We start from the raw sequence: 23,508 nt of genomic DNA, 5'->3' as shown, positions 1-23,508 counted from the left end.
GATTTTAGGCTCTGAAGCACAGACTTAAACATCTGCTTATAACCAGATGTTCTGCTTGTTCCCTGCTTACAGTATCTGCCATGTTGGATCCATGTGCAGCTCTGGCTGTGTGTCAAAAACACTTCAAATCATTTGCTGTAAAGTTGGGTTATCAAACTTCTTTCATTTATTTTGCAGTAATTCACAAAACATTGAAGTAATTTAATTGTCAATAAGTTTGACCATTATTTTCTTTAACAGCCAGCACATTATTAACTTTAAGAAAACAGTGACAAAGCACACGTTGAGTTGACCAATAGTATAACTTAACATAACAGATAATGCATGTAGATTCACGATGCTAGCCTGAAAAGACTAGTGCAACACTGGACTTCAGCTGAGCACCCACTCGTTTCTCCCAGCTGATGGCAGCATTGTGTCATCAGAGCTGCAGTGTTTTCTCGTTAAGTGTGTGTGAGTGTGTGTGTGTGTGAGTGTGTTTGCGGGAGTCAGCTGCTGTCCGGTGTTTAGCGAGGTACCGTTTGCGGCTAACAAGATGCACACAGCTAGCGTTGGTGCTGTGCACAATATAGAGCTACCTGCGAGCTAGTGTGTGTCGTTTTAAAAGGGGAAAGTGTTGTCGCCGCACGACGCTAACGTTAGCACAAATGGCCGGGATTATTAAAAAGCAAATCCTGAAACATTTATCAAGGTAAGTGGCTAGCATCTTTTGACTTTATGTTAGCCAGTTAGCACAGCTACATGATGGTTTTAATGCTACCCACTATAACATAGCAAGCGCTAGTTTTCCAGTGTTTGTGGTCTAGTTACATGTAACTACACGGATTTCCACACTGGTTGCCATCTTAACGCTGTTAATACTGGAATAAACACAGGAGAATTACGTTTGGAGGCTGCACAGAGACCGTGAACGCAGCGAAGCTCTCATCCTGAACGAGGATGAAGACGGCAAGCTGCTTCTCCACGTTTATGTAGTTTATGTGTGTTTTTAATAACACAACACACCGATATAAACGATAATAAAGTCGCCTTGTTACGTTGTTTGGAAAGCTGATATATTAGATTATTTGGCATATCACCCCCATCACTGTTGAAAGAGCTGTGCCCATGATGAAGTCCCTGCTTTGTTCTTTTTAACATTATTAATTTACATTGTTAAGGCCTAAACTGGTCAAATGTACTCTATCGTTTTGATAAAACACAGTATTACCACAAGAGTGTCTCCTCAGGCAGAAAGAACGGGAATAATATTTCCAGACAAGGGCAAATACAGAGAGCTATTTGAGCTTTTACAGATTTTTCCTGAAAAAAGGTGCATACCACTGTTTATGAATGCATTATATTGTCAGCTGAGGTCAGACTAGTCTGTAGTAGTCATTTCTGGCACCTGCAGATAATGTGATCCAGTCACTTTCCACTCAGAGCTGTCTTCAGCTTTGTCCCCACACCTGTCCTCCTTCCTCAGTATGTTTTTTTTACCTATTTTGCTTTTATTGAGGCAGAATTGGTTGTATTTGGTGTTACTGTCAGTTTGAACATTGCCGGTGAAGAGCTGAAAATGTTGAAATGTGTCTGAAAGGTCTCTCTCACACAGCTAGATGGGATAAAGGTTAAAGTTGATCACGGGCCAGTATGATAGGGTTGCGCTACAACCGAGGTTTTATTTTCTACTATTGTTCTCCTCCTGAAATGATAAAACGTTATAGCTAGTGGATACATACTATGATGGTAGACACGTAAGCATGTTAATATAGTGGGTTGAAAGTAGGAAAAAGCTTTATATGCATGTCTCTTTTTACTTATCACGTATTGTGCAATTGACTGACTCAGTATGGTATTCTCAGTAGTAAGATGCAGGAAGATAACAAGGTCATTGTATTAGTTTTAATTCAGGCCTTCTTGCAGCACGTCTCTGTTAAAGACAAGAACGTATCCATTAGATGATGTCATACATTGTATGTTTTTTTTCTTCAAGGCTGATCGTACTAATCACTTAAAACGGGTTTGGTATTGGTTAATTGTAAAACCAAATATTTGTGATTATGGCCAAGTTTGTACAATAGCTTCTTTCTTGCGTTTGATAAGCTTTGGTATTACTGTACTCTTTAAACCACACTAATGTTGTACAGCAGAGTCAAAGCGATATCAGACATGTGAACTGGCTCTACACGTCTAGCTTGACTGATTAAAGGCCTTGAAAAGTATGGGAGTTAACATAAAAATTTTAGAAAAGCACAGTGCATTCAAAAAAAAAAAAAGATTAGACATCATTTTGTTGCTCTATATGAAGAAGGTTAAACTAGCTCATCAGATGTATCACGTACACTGTGTTGAGAAATTGGGCCACTTGCACCTCTTAGTTATTGTCACAGGGATTTGAATATGTCAGAACAGTTTTCATTGATGTGACATCAACTACTTAGCAAATCACTTTTCTCCCACTCCTGTTATATTCACTATGTTTTGCTTTAGCTCATTTCCTGGCTGGGAGATCTTGCTACATTAGTACCCCTAACCTAGTTGGGTGAGCGCAGCTGTGTGTCTCGAGGAAGGAGGCTGCTATGGTTTCTCAGGATGACTCATTCAGTTGCAATACTTCAGACACACTGAAGTAAGCTGCATAATTCATTTTTGTCTTCCACATCATCAGTGACGTATGCAGGTGTTTCCCTGATGAAAGTAACATGAAACTCCCCTTTTAAATATAGGTATATTTCCACCCTAATGCATTTTATCTGGTTCCCTTTTCTTTAGGTTTACCAAGAATTTGTCCCCGGACAAGATCAATCTGAGCACATTGAAGGGGGAGGGACAGCTGTCTAACCTTGAGCTCGATGAAGAAGTTCTGCAGAATATGCTTGACCTGCCTACCTGGCTGGCTGTCACTCGGGTCTATTGCAACAAAGCTGCCATCAGGGTATGTTACTCACTAGCCAAACCTGACTGTGCTGCTAGTCAGGGGAGACTCCTTTTTCTTAAAAGACTACTGAAACACAAAGCTGGCACAGAAAAGCTGTATGGCATCATCTCGATTTAGGACTTCTCTCAAAGTTCATTTTCAAACTCAACTAAGATTTTCTGCTCGGTAATGTCAGAGTTTTTACTTGTCAAATTCAGAGTTCATAGAACCATCAGAGGAAATGAGCAGTAGCCGAACCACATAGATAAGATCCTTTAGACCAGCACTGGTTGTTCATAATAGAAAGGCATGTCACGATTCAGAGGGACACAAAGGGCCAGAGGCAGGAATGATTCTGAGATACACTGGCTCGTGTGCAGTGAGCTTGTGTTCTACATTTATAAGAAAATGACTTTAAAGTTTAAAGTTAAAAGATAGTGATGTTTATATTATCATTATTAAACTGTATTCTACTGAAAACATAAATGGTTAGGTCTTTAAATCTCTGTGAAAGAATGCATTAAAGTAGAAAACCAACATTCCTTCTCTAATTTCGCTGTACAACGTACAATGACAATGAAGTTATTCTTATTCTTTATTATAGGACAGTATTACACCTTCACATTTTGAAAACTTTTCAACATATTTTACAAATTTTAGCAAATGTGTTCAAAATCAAAAACTCAGTTCATGCTACTGGAATAAAGTCAGGACACAGAATTTTCAACTAATATTCTACACAATGTTCTGACATGTTTCTGTAAGAAGAGAACAGAACAGAAATTATTTAGCCTTTTTATCTGTCTTTTAATATTGAGGTTTGTGGTTTTGCCACGAGTCAACACAGTGACTGTTGACGTTGCAACTTTCTGTCTTTATCACATTTTCAGAAACGTCCCAGGCTACAAATATCCTGCATGTTACATTGGACTATACCAAGTAACTAAACCCTCCTAATATTGTTAGGTCCCCATACACAGTGCTGTTTATTAGTTGTTTTTTAAGTAGTATCAGTGAATGCAAATGATACACAACTGCAGTTGTTCTGCAGCAAACAGTAATCACAAAGAGCTGTCAGCTTTCATCACAGCTCAACAGCTCAGGACTACCTGAAGCTAAATGCAAACAAAATAGTTTTGTCAATGTCCTATACATGTAGTAATACAGGAATTACCAGCCCATGTGGTTCATTAGCCAAAAATGTTGCCAAGCACCGCAAATACCTTGGGGTTCTTTATGACAGTATTCCCATTTTGGATACATGTGTCAAACCAGTGGAGGAGTTACTTTCATTTTAGCTTAAAAAGTATTAGAATCAAAGGCAGTAGTTCCTCCTGAAAGCTTGAAAGCCATTTATGCATTCCAGCCATTCATTTACTATCGTATCCCATGTGTAGACTACCATAGCAAATGTTCTTACATTTCTTAACAGTCATTTGCACTTTTCAATTGCTAATGTACTCATGTTCCTAAGTCAAGGCTGAAGATTTTGACGAAGGTCCTTGTGTCAATGGTTCCACTTAAAACCAACCAGAGAAAAGGGTTTTGTGTTTTTTATACATTGTCCTTAGTAATTACTTTGTGAGCTGTTAGATTGCAAATGTAATATTCATTTTATAGTTTTTCTTTATTTGCCTTTGTGCAGTCATGAATTCACATCTTGTTTTTTTCCTAAATTCGTGGTGTTGTAATTTGGTACATTTGTAATTACTGTATTGTTGTTATTATTGTTATAGCATAGAAGCTACCATTGTAGCCCCTGCTTCCTGTTGCTAACTGTGCCCTTGTGCCCAGTGAATGATAAACAGTGCAGAATGCTGTAGCTTGTGTTTGTGACTGACTCTGTTGCCCTTGCTGACTTTCATTTCAGATACAATGGACAAAGTTGAAAACTAGCCCCATCTGTCTGGTAAGAACTATGTTATTTACTTCTCTTTTTTATCCAGTAATAACCAAACTTTGGAATTACTTTACTCTAGCAGTGTGCTGTTTTGTTATTTTACAGTTTTGTTGTCCTGCTCCATAGGTTGGGTTTTTTGTGCTGTTATCATTAGTAAATGTTATAGTACTTCTGTGTTTATACTTGCTCAACAGTATGCTGAGTATTAGCTTTGTCCTTTGTGCAGTTCTTGGATAAGGTAGAGGTGGAGATGAGGACATGTGAAGAGCCTCGGCCACCCAATGGCCCCTCTCCTATAGCGATTACAGCAGGCCAGAGGTAAGGCTGCAGAAATTTTGAGTTACTGTTATACTGGACTCCTTCATTTGGCATGTACGCACATGGTTGATTTTGTCGTGGATCATGTTTACATCGTGTATTTACAGTGAGTACGGCTTTGCTGAGAAAGTGGTGGAAGGCATGTCTGTTAGGATCAACTCCATTACCATCAAGGTGCAGGCTCGCGCCTTTCACGCTTCCTTTGAACTCTGGCAGCTACAGGGCAACAGCCTCAACCCCAAATGGCAGCGCAGTGACCTCCGCTACACCCGCATCACTGACCCAAAGAGAGGAGAGGTACAGTGTAGCAGAAGTCTGAAAGTCATATGTAATATGTTCATCTCTAGCTAAATACAGTTACAGGCATGAAGTAAACGATTAATCAAGCCAGTTGTTGTTTATTCTTTATTAGCTGCAAGAACTTGGGATCTTGTAATCCAGTTAAAAGGAAATGAGTCTGTTCCTTTTTTTTCCTGTGTGTCTTAATAAGAAGCATTAACCTTGCAACACTGGCACCAGTGATTTCATATAAGTGTAGGAACATAGTGTGTTTTATTATCTCATTGTTTCTTTGTGACGGATCACAGCTGCAAGGATTATTATTATTGTTTATATTTCTTATGTTATTATTTCAATCAGGTGCTGACATTCAAAGAAATTAACTGGCAGACTCTACGAATTGAGGCAGATGCCATTGAGAGCGATGATCAGGACCTCGGTAGCACCCCATTACGTCTCATCACCAACCAGGGACGGATTCGCATAGCTCTGAAGCGCAGAGTAAGACAGCGTTTCTACCATTCATTTACTGATATTTTATTGAATTAATCACAAAACAAATGTGAACACACACACACACACACACACACACACACACTTGATTAATCTCCAGTCTTCAATTCTTCTATGTTCTGTCTAGATAAAGGACTGTAATGTGTTGGCATCCAAGCTGCTATTCATTCTGGACGACCTGTTGTGGGTGCTGACAGACTCGCAACTTAAAGCTATCATCCATTACGCCAAATCTCTCAGTGAGGCCATGGAGAAATCGGCCCAGCAGCGGAAGAGCATGACTGCTGAATCCCTGCAGGTCCTGACTCCTCTCTGTGTGAATCAGTGTGAACAAGAATATTACATGTTATTTTATTTTAACCACAAAAAGGAGCAGTGTCAGCTTTGAACCAAAGAAAGCCTTAAACCTTTTCTACACTTTTTATGAACATTAGAGCATGCTTTCAATTAAGGGTTAGATACTAACACCTTTAGCCGAATCTGGCATGTATAATAAATCTAGTGAATCATTCCAAATATTATCTGGTAACAGATCAAGGCTATACACTGCATGCTAATATTTCGTCTGACCGCCTTTGGGTTTGATTACAGCACGCATTCACTGTTGCATCATTTCAAGCTCCTGCAATGTTACAACATTTATGCTCCCTGAACTACTTTTTCACAATTTGAATCGTGGCATTGTCATCTTGGAATATTGGAAGAAAAACCCCATTGATGAAATAACCTGGTCATTCAGTATATTCAGGAAGTCAGCTGACCTCATTCTTTGGTCACATAACGTTGCTGAACCTAGATCTGACCAACTGCAGCAACCCCAGATCATAGCACTGCCCCCACAGGCTTGTACAGTAGGTACTAGGCTTGACGGGTGCATCACTTCACTCGCCTCTCTTCTTACCATGATGCTCCCATCACTCTGGAACAGGGTAAATCTGGACTCACATCAGACCACGTGACCTTCTTCCATTGGACAGTTCTTAACCCAGTTGTAGTAGTTTAATCAATCTCCTTAGATGTTTTCTTTGCTTGATTCATGCCAATAATTTGACCCTTCTGAAACAGATCACCATCTTTTCCACAACCACAGGATGTGTCTTTAGACATAGTTGTTTAACAAATGAAAAGCTACTCAGTGCATCAGTTGTGGTTAAATAACTTGTTGAAAGCTGAAAAATAATTATCCATGCAGAAATGATCTTACCTGTTTGCTTTAAGTGAAATCCTTGTGGTGATTTTGTTTGGATGGGCAGTGTATAATTGGTATAGCATCATAGAGGAAATAAGCCATGGTCACAGCACAGAGATAAGATCCTTTAGACCAGCACTGTTTGCTGATAATAGAGAGGCAAGTCATGATTCACAGGGACACAAATGGCCAGAGGCTACAGTGATGCTGAGATACACTGGCTGGTGCACATCAAGCTTGTGTTTCCAAATAAGACCAATAATACCACAAATATAGGAAAATGTGTTTCAAATGAAATGTCACTAATGATATTAATATTCTTCTTGTTGTTATTGAAGCATATTCTACAAATAGCATAGATATTTTAACTCCTTAATCTCAATTAAGAGTTTCCTTAAGGGTAGCTTTTTTTCCCTAATTATAATAATATATGAAGGAAATTGTTTTTATATAATATGTCAGAAGACAGATTTCAGATTTGTCATGCAGTTAGACATTAGTTCAGTATTTTCCCCTGATGACCCCAAGATTCAAGAAATTGATTTAAAGACAATCTGGATTTGTTTTCTGTTTTCTGTTTTATGTTTTATCCCCTATGACATTTCTGTTGCAGGATAGTTTTTTATTTTTTTTTACTTTTTCAAATCTCTTGGTAATTTAGCTGTTGTCCCTCTTGTGTGTTTTAGACTGCTCCTCCATCTCCTGGCATCCACAGTCTGTGGACGGAGCCCCCACCTGCTTCTACTGGCACCACGAGCAACTTGAGTCAATACTTTGATCTCTTCGATGTGAAAGAGTCTTCTTACCACACCTTCATATCTCGCTTGGACTTACACATATGCAACGATAGTTCATCAGTGGATGAAGGTTCGTTGGGAACAACTCATCAAGTAGTCTTGTCTGTCTGAATGTGTATTCTGTTTTACTTTATGATAGTAACTGTGAAGGTGGTTTTTAACAGCAGTAATGTGATATTGTACAGATGAGCCTCCACCACCGGGCCTGCAAGGTGCCATGCAGCTGACCTTCAGGAAGCTGGGTTTTGACTACTACCCTGTCCACAGACCTGGTGAGTGTGATGGCTTTCTGTGACCACAAGTTGACTGCAGTTTAACCCGAGGCTTTGTACTGCTCCCACTGAAACCACAGAATTCATTCAGGACCAGCTGTTAGGAGGATTACTATTCAAGCAGACTAATGGCTTGGGATTGTGTGCCCAGTGCTATTATTCTTTGTGGAATTCCTGATGTGGTGAATGTAGAGCAACAGATTTACTCCTGATGCACACTATGGTGAATTAAACATTTTGTGGTATGGCACTGTTTGCAATATCCCGGTTTTCTGCATAAGATGGTCGTGGAATATGATCTGATCTTTACCAAAGTCCCATATTTTAACAAATACTCTGTTTAGAAGTTGGTAAAACACAAACAGTCTTGATCTTGAACATACATTCAGAGATGGTGGAAAAAGCAACAGCTACAGTGTTTAGCTTTGCAGTTTTATTGATGTCATCTGTTGTAATTTAATTTAGGTCAGATTTAGAAAATCTTTATGCTGTGTTGATTTTTTTTTTCCTAAAAGGTTGTGTCATGAGTAAATGTCATTTTTGTTGTTTATTTGTTTTTTAATCACATATCTGAAATAGTTTTTGTCGTTACTTAGAGACCTAAACAAGTGAATGAACATCAGCGAGTCATTTCTAAATTAGTGTTGATACCTCTCTTATTGTATATAGCTGATGGATGCCGACACTGGGAACGCCACAGTGGAGCCATGGAGGCTCAGGCTCAATGGGCTGGGAAACTGCTGCAGGAGTACCAGAGGAGAGCAGAGGCGTCTGGGTTCCCAGAGCCAGAGACTGAGGGGCCCCAGCCAACCAAGGTCTCCCCAGCAAAAACAGTTCAAGGTAGAAATTTAGAAGTAACATAAAGGTTTAGCTATCTAGACTATGATTTATCTATCGAGGTCACTGAGGAGAGAAAGTTTTACAGATGTACTAAACTATGAAATAGATGTCAGAAGTTGTAGCTTCACAAAACACCAAACTAGGAACTCGGTCAGTAGTTAAAGGGATAAACATGTTGACACATTCAACATCTGAACCAACATTATTAAAAAGTCTTAAAATGCTAAGACAGCTTACACAATATCATTACAAAACCTATTTACCCCCTTCCCCAAAACCAACTGTTACATAGCATTGATAATAAAGGCAATAACAATCAACAAAGGGCTCAGGAAGAGTAGCAATAGCATCTATACTTTAAAGATACTTTATCTATTACTGCTGAGAAAGTATGATCTGTAAAAACATCAGCGTGTTGATCTGATGAGCTTGTGTAGAATCAAGCTGTTTTAGCTTGTCTCTGACTGTTTTCTCTTCTATCCACGTACTCTAGAAGGACAGTCCAGTCCCAAGCCAAATCCCTGCGAGAAGGAGCAGACAGCTCCTTCAGGATCATCACTGAAGAGGCTACGCTCTAGCTGTGTGGTTGTCAGGATAGATGACGTGGACATTCACCAGGCAAGTGTTTATCGTCATGTGATTTAATTTAGCTGCTCTAACAGAAGCTTTACGCTTCAACAGATAGACTTCAGTAGATGCTATCAGGAAGTACCTCCGTTAAGCTTAGAAGTCACCTTAATATCTAGAAATTTTAGTTGTGACAGCTTATATTGCAGGATTATTATTGCTATTGAAGCTGGAGCCTATTCACCTTCATCCACGTAAGAAGGAATCATACAACAGACAAAATATAACGTTCCATATTCTTACCTCTTAAAAAAATTACAGAAAAACAGAATCATATTCCAGATGTGACTACCACTGGATTAAATACATTGCAGCATAGGACGTATGATTATGTGATTAGTTATAAGCATACTTATAACACTAAATATACTGTAGCTACATAGTAGTTTCCATTCAAAGATATGCATATCATGTATATAAATCAGTCACAAAGCTACTGACCACAGAGAGTGAAGATAGAGCAAGAGTGAACGTGAACAACAGTTTGACAGACTATCATCCTTGGAGGCAAATGCCTTACAGAGGGAGGTATTTCAGATCAGCCATCTGATATGTTTTATCAGATCATTAGCATGAAATTGTTCCTCTGGGGACTTGTAGAAATAGATATTAGGTTGTTTACTTGTGTAATAATTGTGGTGTTAAAATCACAATGATATTCAGCAGAAAAGGAAAAATCCTCATATTTAAGCAAAGTAAGTAAAATGAATACTGTAGCAGTAACTCAATAAGAACAGAGTTATGTCACTTCACTTGACTGCTTCAGTGCCTTTCATCTGACATAGGGAAACCCCCTGCCACTTCACATTACCCTGTCACACTGGTTTTTACTTTAGACAGTTATGGTTTCTTACAGTGAAACAATGTAAGATTTTCAGGGTTATATCAAGTTTAAGAATGTGCACTTCCTCAAATCATAGAAGAGGCATTCAAGGGAAATTCTGTACATCTATGTCTTCACATTCAGTGTGTGACAGGAAGTCATCCATGTTCATAGTCATGCTTTAGTTCTCTGAAATGTCTACTTTGTTTAATTATTGATTACATTTGTTTGTTTGTTTGTTTGTGTTTGTATCTTGCCTTGTGTTACAAGACTGGAAATTCTAATCCTATATTCATAAGTGATATTTCCACCACTGTGCTTGAACACGCAGGTCTCCACAAGGGGTCGTCACAAAAAGAAGTCCCAGTCTTTATTATCCTGTAACCGGAAAACTCTGCATCTGCCAGATAACATACCAGCAATTCACCTGCAATTTACTGAATATTACTTTCCGGACAACTCCAGCTTATCAGGTAGCGTGCAATTGTTTGTAATATGTAGTTTGTGTCTTGTTGAAATTAGGAGAAATGAATGTGAGCTTTACGCACATATTGTGCTCTAAAATGTTTTTATAAGTATGTACAGCACCATCACAGTGTCATATTTAGTATATCAATACAAACCAGTTTATGTGCTTCTGCCTTGTTACATTTACAGGAGAGAAATCTTACGTAATAGCAACCTTGAGCATAATATTTTTATTTATTATGTATATGTGTTGATTCAATTTAGCAGCATTGAATGTAAAGGTGGAATTTATTCTTTGCTGCTTATTCATATTCCGATTGTTTATGTTCTTGTTGTGTTACAAATTATGAGAAAGTCTTTTTCATTACTTTTTCGTTCCTCCAGTGCCCACCTCAAATCTGTATGCCCAGTTAAACAGTCTCCAGCTGTTTGTGGACCCTGCCAGTGTGCTGTGGATTAGTTTGTTTTCCAGGGGTCTGCTGCAGACTCTGGACCAGGTCAAAGCTTTCTACCATTTGCAAGACAGTAGCAAGGCTGAAGAGCATGTAGACATCCGCATGGATGCATCTCATCTCAAGGTAAATACACTACTATATTAACAGTGCATGTTGTTGCTCATTCTTTATCTCTAAAAGAATTGGAAATTGTTTGTTTATTTATTTTTTTTCATTCCTATCTGTAGATGGTAATTCCCCTGGATTCTTCCATACTGGACCATCCAGAGCGTCCACAGTCCCTGTCTGTCATAGTACCCCAGATGGTTGTCAGCAACACTCACTACTGCCCTCATGGCTCCAGAGCTGACCTCAGTGCTATCTACGAGAAATTCGCCAGCTGCTCTTTCTTCCAGTCTATATCACCCTGCCCATTCCCCAGAGACCAGAGTGCCTTCCACCCCATTCCCTCCACCTTTCTCCATCACTCTCAAAAGACAGAGCCTCAACCTCTGGACGCAAAGCAGTTCCGATCCCAGGATGTCTGGTCTCTCAGTCTGTCCCGTGTAACTCTAGGTTTTGATGGAGCTCGCAGATTCCCCAAAGGCAGAACCCAGCCTTTTGTTGAGCCCTTTGCCATGTCTGTGTGGCTGTGTCAGCCCTCTGCTTTTAAAAGTGGGTCGTCGTCTTCCTCCTCCAGTCCCAGTAAAGTTCAGGAGGTTTCCCCAGAGCAAGAAGGAGCATCACTCGCCTCTGTCCACTTCCTGGCCCATGTCATCACTCCAGTGAAGATGTGGCTCAACCACTACCAGTATGTAGCCCTGCTGAGGATGAAGGATTCAATGACTCGACTGGCGGCAGAGTTGGGCCGTGATCTACGAGATGTCAGACAGACGGATGGGCACAAGACCAAACCTGCTACTGTTTGTGTTGCCCTTATTGTGGACTCTACAGAACTGGGTATCCTGTTGCCACCGGTATCCTCTGAGCCAGAGGAAGAGGTCCCCCCTACCCCAGAGACAGACAGCCCTAGCATAACAGACTCTGATATTTCCCCAACTCACCACTCTTCAGATGTGGTTCTGGGAGACAGTGGGTTGGAGAACGGCATCTCCTCCAATAGTGCTGCTGTCACTGCATTTAATCAGGATGAACAAGATGGGATGGTGGAGGAAGCATGTGAGGCAGTGGAGGAAGGGCTGAAGGGGGATAGTTTGACAACACAGGAGGACACAACTGTCCTCTCACCTCCCCTCTCACCTGGACACTCCCTAGTCCTCTCCCGTGGACCGTCCAACTTCAGCCTGGAAGGAGAACTGTCAAGTGCCATTAATGTCACCAAGGACGTGACCAAAGATGCCATTAGTGCCTCGCTGGACCTGACCAAAGGGGCGTTTTCAATAACAAAAGACGCCTTCAGCATGCTGAGTCGTGGCTCTGGCATGAGCAAATTGTTCAGTCCACAGGCAAAGTAAGTGCAAGTGCTCTCCTGCTGAGCTGTTGGCTGCATAATAGGGTTAGTGTGACTGGAACCCATACTGTGCACCACATGCTTTTACTGGCTGTTCCTTAACAGCTTTGTGTGTGTTTGTGTGTGTTCATAGGGAACAGGTCCAGCGTTCAGAAGAGTCCTCCCCCTCTGTGACTACCAGCCTGCGCTATCAGTCCATGAAGCCATCGGCTTCTCAGCATTCTTTTGATAGTGCTATTTTGGACGGCAGCCTGCCTGACGAAAACCTCTCTGTGGAGAGTGATGTCAGCGAGAATTTTGTGGTCCTCATGGACTCAGGTGCTTGGAATACAACCAGGTTTCCAGATTCCTATGAGATACTCTGGTGGCATCTACTGTAACTTTGTGTCATGTTTATAGAGTCAGGTACGGAGTCCATGCGTCCCAACAACACTCCAGCAGGCAGCAGAGCCAGTCCAGCCCCAGGGACAGACGGAGGCTCATCAGCAGAACTCAGCAGCTCCCTGTCCCAAAGTACTGAAGACATGTCTCAGGATATGGTGAGTTTCTGTGCCACGGATAGGTTACATTTATTTGTACAGTTACATTATTTTCAGAACAAATAAAAACATCATATATTTCATTATAATATTTCAAATAATTTAAGTAATTGTCAAATTTAACTGTGGTTTACTTATGTCTTCACTGATATGTCCTGTTGTTATAGTCCTCAGTGTTATTATTGATCCTGAGTGGAGTGGCCTGTACCATGGAAGTAAAGGGAGAAGACCAAGTGGTGGCTGTGGTAGCGCAGAATCTGAGCCCTGTACACATGGGAACTGTCAGGGTATCTGACCTGCTGGCTGGTCTCGTACAAGGTAACCTGAGTAACTGAACATTTCTGATAAGCAAATGCACAAAAAAGCAGGCTGCAGATCTTTTCCAGATATATGATATATACATAAAGTTACACAAATTACAACAAAATATTTTGTTAAATTAATCATCGATTTATTATAATTCTTCCTCTCTTGCTAAAATATGTAAAACTATTACTTACTTTTCATTACAGAAATACTTTTAAAACATCTAAGATGTCACTTTCTTCATTGAGTCAATTGTCAGTATACCTACACTAGAGCTTATTTTTGTTTTGTTTTTTAGAGTTAGCATAATTGGCTCCAAATTAAAATACAATTCAGTCTGTAAAACTAACGAGTTTCCAACAGGTTGCAGTTTAAAGTGCTGTTTCTTCATTGTGTTTCTGCAGCTCCAGCTAGACCAGTTCCGAAGCAGGATAGGTGGGATAAAAACTGCTCTCCGGTGATATGCATGCGAGCAGAAACAGGTCCATCTGCAGCCCGACACTCTGTTCTGGCTGAGTCTTCGGGCTTACTGGACATACGAGTGCAGGACTGCCAAGCAGAGTTGTTAGCGTCCACAGTGACTAACATTGGGCCTTTCCTGGAAGATGAATTCAGTGTTGATGGTCCGCCAATGAAGTTACACATGAACAACATCACCATTACTTTGAAGGTTGGTTGGTAATGCTGTCTGGATTTGTGGTGAACTCATTTTAGTTTCATTACTTAATACACACACTTGTAAGGACTATTCCCCTGTAAATCCATTATCACCGTTTACAGAACGACCACAACCATTGTTTTATTGCTTATTTATGTGTGGATAAGTTCAGGCTTGCAATGTGTATATGAAGACAGTTCTAGAGTAAAAGGTTTGAAGCAACAATGGGTAGTTTTTGTTGTGGCACAGTATGTGGTCATATGTGAAGTGATCCCTTCTTGTTCTGTTTTCATTAGGATGATGGCCCTAGAATCTATCCTACAGCCCCCCAGCCCGTCCCAGCCACATTTATTGTAGATCAGCTTCTCCTTGAACGCGGTGATGATGGCATCATGAGGCTCAAAGGTGGGTTTTCTTGAATTTCCCGTGCCATAACAAATTCAGTGCTTGTCTGTATTGTGGGCACAAACAAATATCACCCAAACATCCTGAACCGTAAAATCACAGCTGTTCAAGCTTCAGAAACTCAGAAAGATGAACAGAAAGTGATCTTCACCAGTTCCTTTGTCGTTGCAGCTGAAGGTAAAAACCCCAAATCCTCAACAGGTGTCCCTGCGGCCGACCCAGCCAACACACACAGTATCTCCTCTGGTCAACAGCACAGTGAGGTAAGAGAGATCTAGCCAAGGCCATAACCGGGATTTTATAAATACTTAGTTCATGACATGCTAAACTGAGGCCTCAATTTGCAGCTGGAGATTGATGTAGTTACTGAATCCTACAGCTCTTAAGTGTAAAATCAAGATAATAAATGCAAACTCAGTAGCTCACGTTGTATAAATCACGAAACTGTGTAAAGCTCTATCTTATACTTTCACTGGGCTTGAAGTGAAAATTTTTATTGGTCAGACAAACATTAAAAGCACATCCGAGCTAGATTCACGTGCGTGTGCTCATGTTAACTCCAGTATAAACACAGTTACCTGCTGTCTTAAACACGGCTGGGGCACTGGTGTCCTGTTACTGGTCAGCTCTAAGAAAGACGAAGCAGAGGTGTGTCTAAGTATACAAGATTGTGTAATGGTATTGTAATTACACCTGTTGTTGTCAATCACAACCTGATATCCACCCTCTTGGTGTGTAGCACCTAGCCAAAGTGTTTTACTTTAACTGCTTATGCTGTTGGAACTAACCAATAATCCTGCTGTTACAGAGACAGACCCTTGAGTTACAGCTCTCAGACGCCCAGGCTGCCCTAACCCAGGCCCTCAGTGACAGAGAGCGCCTCCTTCTGGAAGTCAGGAAGTACGACCCCACGTTTACTCTCTGAGCCTCTTTCTCTTACACCCCTGATCCTTCAGTATCACTGCTCCTGCTGGGGTCTGCCGTGATCACATGAATCAGGCTGAATGTCAGGAACCAGCAAGACTCACCAGAGGCATATTGGGACATCGGACTTCTTTGAAAAAAGAAGTTGTGCTTAGATCACTTCCCACTTGCTGCATGACACTGTTCCTGACATGAGTCCCTGTAACATTTACTAAAGGGGGAACTAACTTATAGGTACATTACTGGTACTACCTTTGTCTGATAGTCTATATATTCCTCACTTACACTTCACTTCACACAGATCTTCCCTGCTAATTCTTATTTAGTGTGGACAGGGAACACGTGTGGTTTTGGTGTTTACTATAAAGCATGCAGGGGTAAATATCAAAGCTTTAGTTCTCAATTATTTCACAGTTCTTTGTGTTACAGAAATGTTAACTCTAAGCACATTACAAAACCACCTCTTTACATTTGCTGACACTGCCACACAGCTGCCAGTCCATCAGTCACTTCTACAAAATACAACTTAATGTCAAGCATGCTTTGTGAACAGTGCTGATTTACACATGGCACATATGCAGATAGTCATGAAGCTAAATAGCCTTTGTAGTGTAGAACACTTGTGTTAGGTGACAAATACAATAGATCTGTGTTTTTATTTCACTTCAAAAAATTATTAAGTATTATCAGCTGTTAGTCGTTAAAAGGTAGGAAAAACAATGCACTTTTAAAAAGAAGAAAACAGAATTATGGATGCATGTTTCTACCTTAGTTGCTTTATCAACAGGGTGAAGTGGTTACACACTCTTATCAGGCTCTCTGCGTTCGCAAACAGTGAGCTGTATCATTCTCCAGTGTTCACTTACTCTTTTTGAGTTATGAAATGTTGATCAACGTTGTTTTGCACTGTGGAAAAATGTGCTCTGCAGTTGGATGTCTACTCAAAAAATGACACGCCCTTCGATCTGTGCCTGGGCTGTGGAGAGCACATTGCACGGTACCTTCAGTATTGTGACTGTATTAGCCGTTTCACTCTAACTCTGTGAGTATTGGAGTCATACCAGCTACCAGAGAATTAATACTTGATCTCCTAAAACTTGTTTTGTAGCTCGCTGGGAAACAACTCAGACTGCTAGTGTTATTACCTCTGTTAAATGTGTCATGTTTAGTAGTTTGAACATCATCAACCTAAAGCTTATGTCAGTTTTTTTAATTGTGAATATTTATTTAGATTTGTCAGTGTTTTTTTTTGTTCGTTTGTTTGTTTTGTTTTGTTTTTTTGTTTTTTTTTTGGTAGCCCAGATTGACTAGACTTTATTGAAGCCATATGAATCAAAGAAAGTGACATTTTAAAAAAAGTTCTGGTACTGATAATGTATGCACAGTGTTTTATGTTTGTTACAGATCCACTACAGAAAATAATATGTTTCAGTATTTTTAATCCTGACTTGAGGCAGAGTTGATTTTAGGCCACTTTCCTTCATCTGTGCATAAATCTGGTTTTAGTGAAATGATGGTTTTAATTTGTCCATCAAGACACTCTTCAAGAGTGTAACGTTGTGTTTACTGCTTTCATTAAAACAAAAAAAACTCTGTCAGCTACATTTTATGTACAACTGAGAATCCATTGTAATGGCTGCGGAACTGTTGGAGCTAAAGAGATCTTGATGTGTAATTGGGAGACCTCTGCTGGCAGTGACTCGCCACAGCACTCCCTGTTCAAAATATTATTTACCATTTATTTTCTTTGTGCTCTGTTTGCTTCGCAAGCTACAAGTGTCAGATTTGCATCTTTGATGAGGAATGCAAAATCTTTAAGCAATAGAAAGACGGCTTTAGTTTAACCAAAAACATGACGAAGAGCAGTAACACTACACATTTGAATTCTTCTTAGGATTATAAATATCAAAGAAAGTGATTTACATGTCTCACATGTTTTAATATTTCTCTTCTCAAATGCATGTGGACTCAGATCTTTAGTACATTTGTCAGTGTACTAAAGCAGAGACATTGCCCTTCGACCTCAGCATCACTTACAGTTGAAATTGGTGTCTGTGTTTTCTGCATGGTCTTAGTAGGCAAAGATATGGTGGTACGAAAACTGAATGTCCCACGCTGGATGTAACATGTAGCTGTAAAGTCTGCCTAGTTTCCCTCTCCTTAGTGTTAAAGGGCGACTTTACCAATTTTAATCTATTAGTTCTAGTTTGGGGAGTGCATGTATATCAATGATATTAAACTATCCCTCTGCTTCTGGCTGGATAACTCCTCTGGATTACATTATCTGGTGGAGTTTTTCAGTTCAGACAGCATTCATACACATGTAATCCTTAAAGTAGAACCATAGAAAGCAAGTTGAAAATTAGTGTAGTTGCCCTTCAAGTAGCATTGCAAATCTGCTGTCAAACTGGTGCTCTGGGTTCCATCTGTTGAAACACTGCAACTTCTGCAACTTCCTTTGCACTCCAGAGCAAAAGAAGTTGCCATGCAAAAAGACAAGATGGACAGAGTGAAAAAAAAAGACTTCACTTTAAGGTGTGTGGCGTTTTCTCTAGACGCATGTACTGGAGTGATGTATACAGTAGTTTATGCCTTGTGAATTACTAACACTTGGGTGGTAAATTCACTGGAAATTGCACTTGTTTTAATGTAAATCACTTTAAGGGTTTGCAGGAGTCATTGTGAAATCTTCCTAAGTGATGCAAATGTTAAACAGTATTTTTTGTTGTGTAGAATTGCATTGAATTTTGTATTGTCTTTATCACTTCATTGAGACTAATATAACATTGGTTCTGTGAACCAAACCTAGTATGTGGAAAATATTTTAAAAGTGAAAGAATAAATGGCTATTTGCTGAACACATTTCTGATATGCCTTCCTTTTGTTATGCCATCAAAGCTACAACGAAGGCCTGTACATAAATATAATTTATCTGATTGAATATAGAAGTGACAGTTAGCTGTTGAAAAAAAGATACTATCATCACTCAATCTTCACCTCCACTTTAATTTATTCTATCTTGTCTGCCTTTATTTGTTTTACCCTTGTTATTGTCACAGTTTTGTATTCTTTAACTCTGTATTCCCCCTGACCTGTTTTATTCTGTCTACACCTGACATCAAGACAAATTCCTAGTGCTGTAGAGTGTTCTTTACTGTACCTGGCAATAAACTGTTTATGATCTTTGACCAACCACAGTTACTTTAAACTAGTGTTTAAATTGCAACAAAATCTAAAGATTTGAGAAACTTTGTTGTAGGATATTACAAAAAAGCACTTTTTTATTTTTTCAGATTTCCCAAGTATAAAACTTTATTTACAACAATAATACATTAATACAATTCTACACTATCTGAACTGTGCATTGCATCAAGCAGAATTTAGCTGGACTATCAGAAGTGAAGTGGCAGTTCTACTTTTCTGCTGCAACAAAGGGGATTTTATCTCACAACTGTCTTCACCATCCTTCAATACTACAGTCAATATTGACATTGGTCAGTAAGAGGACAAGCATGCCTGCTTGGCTGTAGCATGCCTACAGTGGTTTCATGTTTTCCACATGTGAAGGCACTGCTCAGGAAGTAGCCTTGTCATTCTTTTAAAACATAGGTGCCTCAGTGAAAGAGAATGTTTTTGTACTTGGTGTTGGGAATCTGATCTCTACTCTTCAGCCTCCTCACTGCTTCCCTCATGTGTTTGGGTTGAAGAGGTGGTGTATCTCCCCACTTCTCACAAACGTCCAATGCTGGGAAGACAGAGACAGACCAAACTATAGTAAAACGTTCCAACTGTAGAGTCAGTGGACCAAATAAAAAAAGCACCTGATGTGTTTATGTATAGAATTATTTTATCTGAACTTTCTGTGCACTTCTGCCACTCACCTTCCTCAACAATTTCCCCAGCAAAAACCTTGGCAATACCAGACATCGCAATCACCACATTCTGGGACACTGATGATCCTGTTATGGACTGAATCAGCTAGAAAATGTTTAAAGAAAAAAAAAAAAAAAAGATATCAAACTAATGTAATAGCTCTAGAGATGTAAAAACACACTGTCAATGTTCATAAACTACCCACCCTCTTAATAGAAGCTTTAGGAAAAGCAGAACGTCTGTACATCTCATAGCGATTTAGCTGCTCTTCGGAAAATGATGACACCAAAACCCTAGAGTAGTAAATACAGTTTAGAAGGATGAGAAATGGAGCAAATGGTTTCAATAATCAGAATAATCTACCATTTGGTCAAATATTTCTGTCTTACTGCATCTTCTGTATTTCATCCTCATCGACCTTATGGCGCTTCTCCTTTTTCTTCTCTGGTTCCACTTTCAGTCTTTTGGCAGAAGGTTGGCCAGATGTTCCTTCTTCTTCATCTTCTCCAGCTGCTGTTTGCTTCACAGTGGAAGACAAAGCTTTGTTACAGCCACCAAAAACAATGAGATGTTCTTTTGAAAACCACATAAACATATTAATTTTGCTGTGATGTTCAATTTGTACACTAGTTTAACGCAGTATTTATTAATGTTGCTTTGCGCCACAAAAAAAAAAAACGTTTTTCTACTGTATGTATGTATGTATGTATGTAAAAGCAGTATGGTTTTGGTAACATTTAAGATGTGAGGGAGAAGGAGTTCATCTTTCTCAAAATATAGCATTATTTAATCCAGTATTTAAAAAGAAATATGTGGGGGAAAGCTCTGACGTGGTCCATTAAACCTTTGTTATGAACCCCACTTCCCACTGGAGCTACAGAAGTGAAGCTCCTAGACTCACTGATTTAACCTCCTGTTTGGGATGATCTTGCGAGGACGACTCTTTGTTGTCGTCTGCAGCTCTTGCTGCGACAGGCGCATCTTCGGTTTCCTCTGATTTAGGATGCTCCTCTGTAGCAGTTGTCCTCTCGGGTGTATCGTCAGCTTTAATCCGGGCAGGGTCGGCCATAATCACTTTAAAAACATTGGCAGATATGTCACGAAAAATATCAACGATGCAGTTAATGAACCTAGTGTAGTTACCATTACATCATCATTTGACTTCTATAACGTTACTTAGTAGTACGATGTGAAGCATCAACAAATACTATGTAATAACGTATAATATATGTGATATGTACTAATTGTCACATCTGTGCCAAAAACCTTGATCAAACTGCTGAAATACAACATGTACCTACCTTCTCTGCAGCCAGGCGTCAACAAAGCTAAGCTACCAAGCTAACGGTGGAAGAACACTAACGCTAGCTCTCCAGTAGCTACTAGTTACTAATGAAGCTTGTAGTAAAGCTGCTAACACATTGCGCATTTGTAAATAAACTACTGCTTGCCTTTGACGAACTTAAGGTGAATACAATATAAGTGTTTCCTTCGAATAGGTAAGTGGTAGCAACACAAATGCCAGTTTGCAGTTAGCATACAACCCATATTTCCGCTTCCGTTTTGTACGAACTTTATTGACATTGCTAGCGAGGTAAAAAATGTTGAGCAATACTTTTAGCAGCAAAAGAGTCGGAGGCGGAATCAAAATGTAATAAAGCAATATATGAGCTCAGCTTTGATGTAATCACGCTTTACTTTAAGTATTGTCATGTTATGTTACTATTTCTTTTACTCCATTTCAGTTCAGAGAGAAACAGATTTAGTTATAGTGCAGCTATTCTATAAAATACAATGATTATGTATTATACATAAAGTGGTTGAAATCAGATCACATTCCTTTACACAAGCAGTTCGTTGGCTATTTTGCTATATATTTAAAAAATACAGTGGTATATTTAACAGCTATCACAACAATAACAGTTTGGATAATAATCCTCCCTGGTGTTACTCTAGGTTAACCAACTCAGCTTGTCACCTGATAATTTCTCCTGAAATGTTTCACCCTTACGGAAAGTTAAACAGGTTTGCGAGCAGAGCTGGCAACAATTCAACAGCCCTTCCTTGTGGTTGATGATTAGTGGGGAATCCGACGGGCACGCTAGACGGGAGAGGAGCGCAGACGCGTCAAGCGCTGGATAGGTCTAATCCCTGCCTGGCGGCTCCTATCGCGGGCGCCATCTTGCTCGGACCCATCCACCTCCCTTCTCAAGCAGCTAGGGCGGGGGAGCTAGGGTTTGTAGTGTGTGTGTGTGTGTGTGTGAAGGGTTTCGGATTGGAGATGCAGAAAGAAAGGGCAGTTTCGAGGAAGTGACGGACGAGGCACAGAGGACTGGTCAGAGGAAGTTTACTCGATGTTGGTGCTGCGCTGCTGAGCCAAACTTTTCCCCCTTCAGCGCCAGCGGCACCGTGGATCGGGACAGACGGATCCACCGGCGCTGGGAGCTTTTGTTTCCTCGCCACCCTCAGCTGTACTGAGGAATAACCTGAGACCGGGGGGGAAAAAAGAGGGTTTCGCAGAGGAATTTCACTCCCGCAGCCAAACCCATCTTTTCCTTCTCTTCCCCTCGCCTCCTTCGTGTGTGTGTGTGTGTGTGTGTGTTTTTTTTCTGGGATCCGTGATGGGGAAGGAGCAGGAGCTCCTCGAAGCGGCGCGCACTGGGAACCTGGCCGCGGTGGAGAAGCTTTTATCCGGGAGACGACAATCGGCTGGCACCGGGAGCGGATCATCTGGAAGCGGTGGAAGCGGCAACAGCAGCGGCGGCGGCGGCCACGGCGCCTCCTCTCATCCGCTCTCCAGCCTGCTCAGGTAGCGTTAACCTTCGAGTCTGGAAAAGGGGAAGAGGATATGTGAGAACGGGAGAGAGAGAGAGAGAGAGAGAGACACTAACGCTGCCCTTGTTAAACGCCGCCTCAGGATTAACCGCTGTGTACCGTGATGTTTGATTTGTAATATTGCTGGCTGGTTACACAGAGTAGTGTTTCTTTGCATTGCCAAACAATCACAGCGCAGCAGCAGCAGAGGCACGCTTCTTTGTTAGCTCCCAGCTTTGTGTGCCCAGCTCTGCTGTAATGTGCATAGAGGTTGCAAAGGCAGTTCTGCAGCTAAACCTGACAAATGTGCATCACAGTTGCCTGTGCTCCCTTTAAAGCTGGCAGCTATGTATTCTTAATGGATTACATACAGTCCACAGAGAAAGCCAGTTGTCACAGCCATACTCTGTGATGTGGGTTTTCACAACCCTAAAACACTTGCCATACAAGGTCAAAAATATTTAGCTGCTCTGTTAAGGATTTGCTTGTTGCCAGTGCTCACTCTTCTTTCATTAGTTCTGATTTTACAAAATCAAAAGGCAGCCCACAGTCCATATAGACGGTACCTGTCACCCATGCCCACATGACATCTGTTGGCAGTCTGTAGCCCGTGTGTAGATGATCATGATTAAATGCCTCATATGAATTACTACTTTTACAGAACAGGACACATTAGTCTGAAATGAAAGATATCGAGGCATTAGTAATAGGCCAGTGTCTCCATAGATCATGGTGACTCATTATGATAATGAAAGATTGCATCAAATTCCTCTCTGTATTAAGAAGAGGCAGCTTGGCCAGGCCTTCCTTTGACATCCTATCCCTGTAACTTTGTGCAGATGTGGACTACTGGTTAATATTAAATAACAGGATCAGATAAATTCAGATTTATATAACAACAGTGCAGTTGAATATCGTTGTTTTGAAATGTATTGTGCTGTATGCAAAGCTTTGACCTGCCGAGAAGTAAAGAACAGCTTCGTTGGTGCGCCGCCTTTTAAAACCTAGATGTATGCACTATAGCTTACAAACTTGCAGAGATGAAACGCACCGCCTGCTTAAGCGGTGCATGTCAGAAGCACCCTCATTATAATGCTGAGCACACGCAGGTGAACCTCTGTCAATCAAAACATAATATTGCTCCTCTGGGAGCCCAGTG

At 40.5% G+C, this 23,508-nt stretch overlaps 3 protein-coding genes across 12 annotated transcripts in view; 2 read left to right on the top strand and 1 right to left on the bottom strand.

Moving 5' to 3' along the window:
- The first annotated feature begins 471 nt into the window (after window positions 1-471).
- uhrf1bp1 (UHRF1 binding protein 1) lies at window positions 472-18,877 on the top strand. Its single transcript, XM_026367413.1, has 21 exons — window positions 472-691; window positions 2,755-2,917; window positions 4,770-4,808; window positions 5,026-5,117; window positions 5,225-5,414; window positions 5,757-5,897; window positions 6,037-6,207; window positions 7,785-7,965; window positions 8,081-8,167; window positions 8,837-9,007; window positions 9,501-9,625; window positions 10,789-10,930; window positions 11,310-11,503; window positions 11,608-12,830; window positions 12,964-13,148; window positions 13,230-13,369; window positions 13,537-13,687; window positions 14,080-14,345; window positions 14,630-14,738; window positions 14,910-15,001; window positions 15,547-18,877. Exons 1-21 carry the CDS (start codon window positions 648-650, stop codon window positions 15,661-15,663), a joined length of 4,023 nt encoding a protein of 1,340 aa, XP_026223198.1. The 5' UTR covers window positions 472-647; the 3' UTR covers window positions 15,664-18,877.
- Window positions 18,878-18,918: 41 nt separating this feature from the next.
- On the bottom strand, window positions 18,919-21,625 carry taf11 (TAF11 RNA polymerase II, TATA box binding protein (TBP)-associated factor). 2 transcript variants are annotated; one of them, XM_026367428.1, is made up of 6 exons: window positions 21,514-21,625; window positions 20,437-20,609; window positions 19,925-20,055; window positions 19,741-19,828; window positions 19,544-19,640; window positions 18,919-19,407 (listed from the first exon to the last, which is right to left on the bottom strand). In XM_026367428.1, exons 2-6 carry the CDS (start codon window positions 20,602-20,604, stop codon window positions 19,277-19,279), a joined length of 615 nt encoding a protein of 204 aa, XP_026223213.1. In that variant the 5' UTR covers window positions 20,605-20,609; window positions 21,514-21,625; the 3' UTR covers window positions 18,919-19,276. The 2 variants fall into 2 exon arrangements, with proteins under 2 accessions (XP_026223213.1, XP_026223212.1); XM_026367427.1 differs by lacking the exon at window positions 21,514-21,625 and adding an exon at window positions 20,837-21,371.
- A 179-nt stretch (window positions 21,626-21,804) lies between these two features.
- Window positions 21,805-23,508, top strand: part of LOC113167063 (ankyrin repeat and SAM domain-containing protein 1A) — a 51,609-nt gene continuing 49,905 nt past the window's right edge. For 5 of the 9 annotated variants that reach the window (XM_026367418.1, XM_026367422.1, XM_026367421.1 and 2 more), the window contains exon 1: window positions 21,810-22,344. In XM_026367418.1, the coding sequence (XP_026223203.1) occupies window positions 22,157-22,344 (188 nt within the window). In that variant the 5' untranslated portion in view covers window positions 21,810-22,156. Of the gene's footprint in view, window positions 22,345-23,508 lie in introns of all 9 variants that reach the window. The other 4 variants (XM_026367416.1, XM_026367414.1, XM_026367424.1 and 1 more) reach the window with 3 other exon arrangements.

This window comes from Anabas testudineus, chromosome 7, assembly GCF_900324465.2.
Source record: "Anabas testudineus chromosome 7, fAnaTes1.2, whole genome shotgun sequence".
In the NCBI taxonomy this organism is placed as follows: domain Eukaryota; kingdom Metazoa; phylum Chordata; class Actinopteri; order Anabantiformes; family Anabantidae; genus Anabas; species Anabas testudineus.
The sequence above is the reverse complement of the archived record's forward strand: the minus strand, read 5'-3'. Positions and strand labels throughout refer to the sequence as shown.

Bases quoted from the DNA above. Each gene is read 5' to 3' on its own strand.
- uhrf1bp1 (XM_026367413.1), top strand. From the start codon at position 648: ATGGCCGGGATTATTAAAAAGCAAATCCTGAAACATTTATCAAG. The intron at 5,415-5,756 runs GTACAGTGTAGC...TATTTCAATCAG, and splicing joins CTGACCCAAAGAGAGGAGAG to GTGCTGACATTCAAAGAAAT. The intron at 5,898-6,036 runs GTAAGACAGCGT...TGTTCTGTCTAG, and splicing joins GCATAGCTCTGAAGCGCAGA to ATAAAGGACTGTAATGTGTT.
- taf11 (XM_026367428.1), bottom strand. From the start codon at position 20,604: ATGGCCGACCCTGCCCGGATTAAAGCTGACGATACACCCGAGAGGACA. The intron at 19,641-19,740 runs GTGGGTAGTTTA...AACATTTTCTAG, and splicing joins CTAAAGCTTCTATTAAGAGG to CTGATTCAGTCCATAACAGG. The intron at 19,408-19,543 runs GTGAGTGGCAGA...CTGTCTTCCCAG, and splicing joins TGGGGAAATTGTTGAGGAAG to CATTGGACGTTTGTGAGAAG.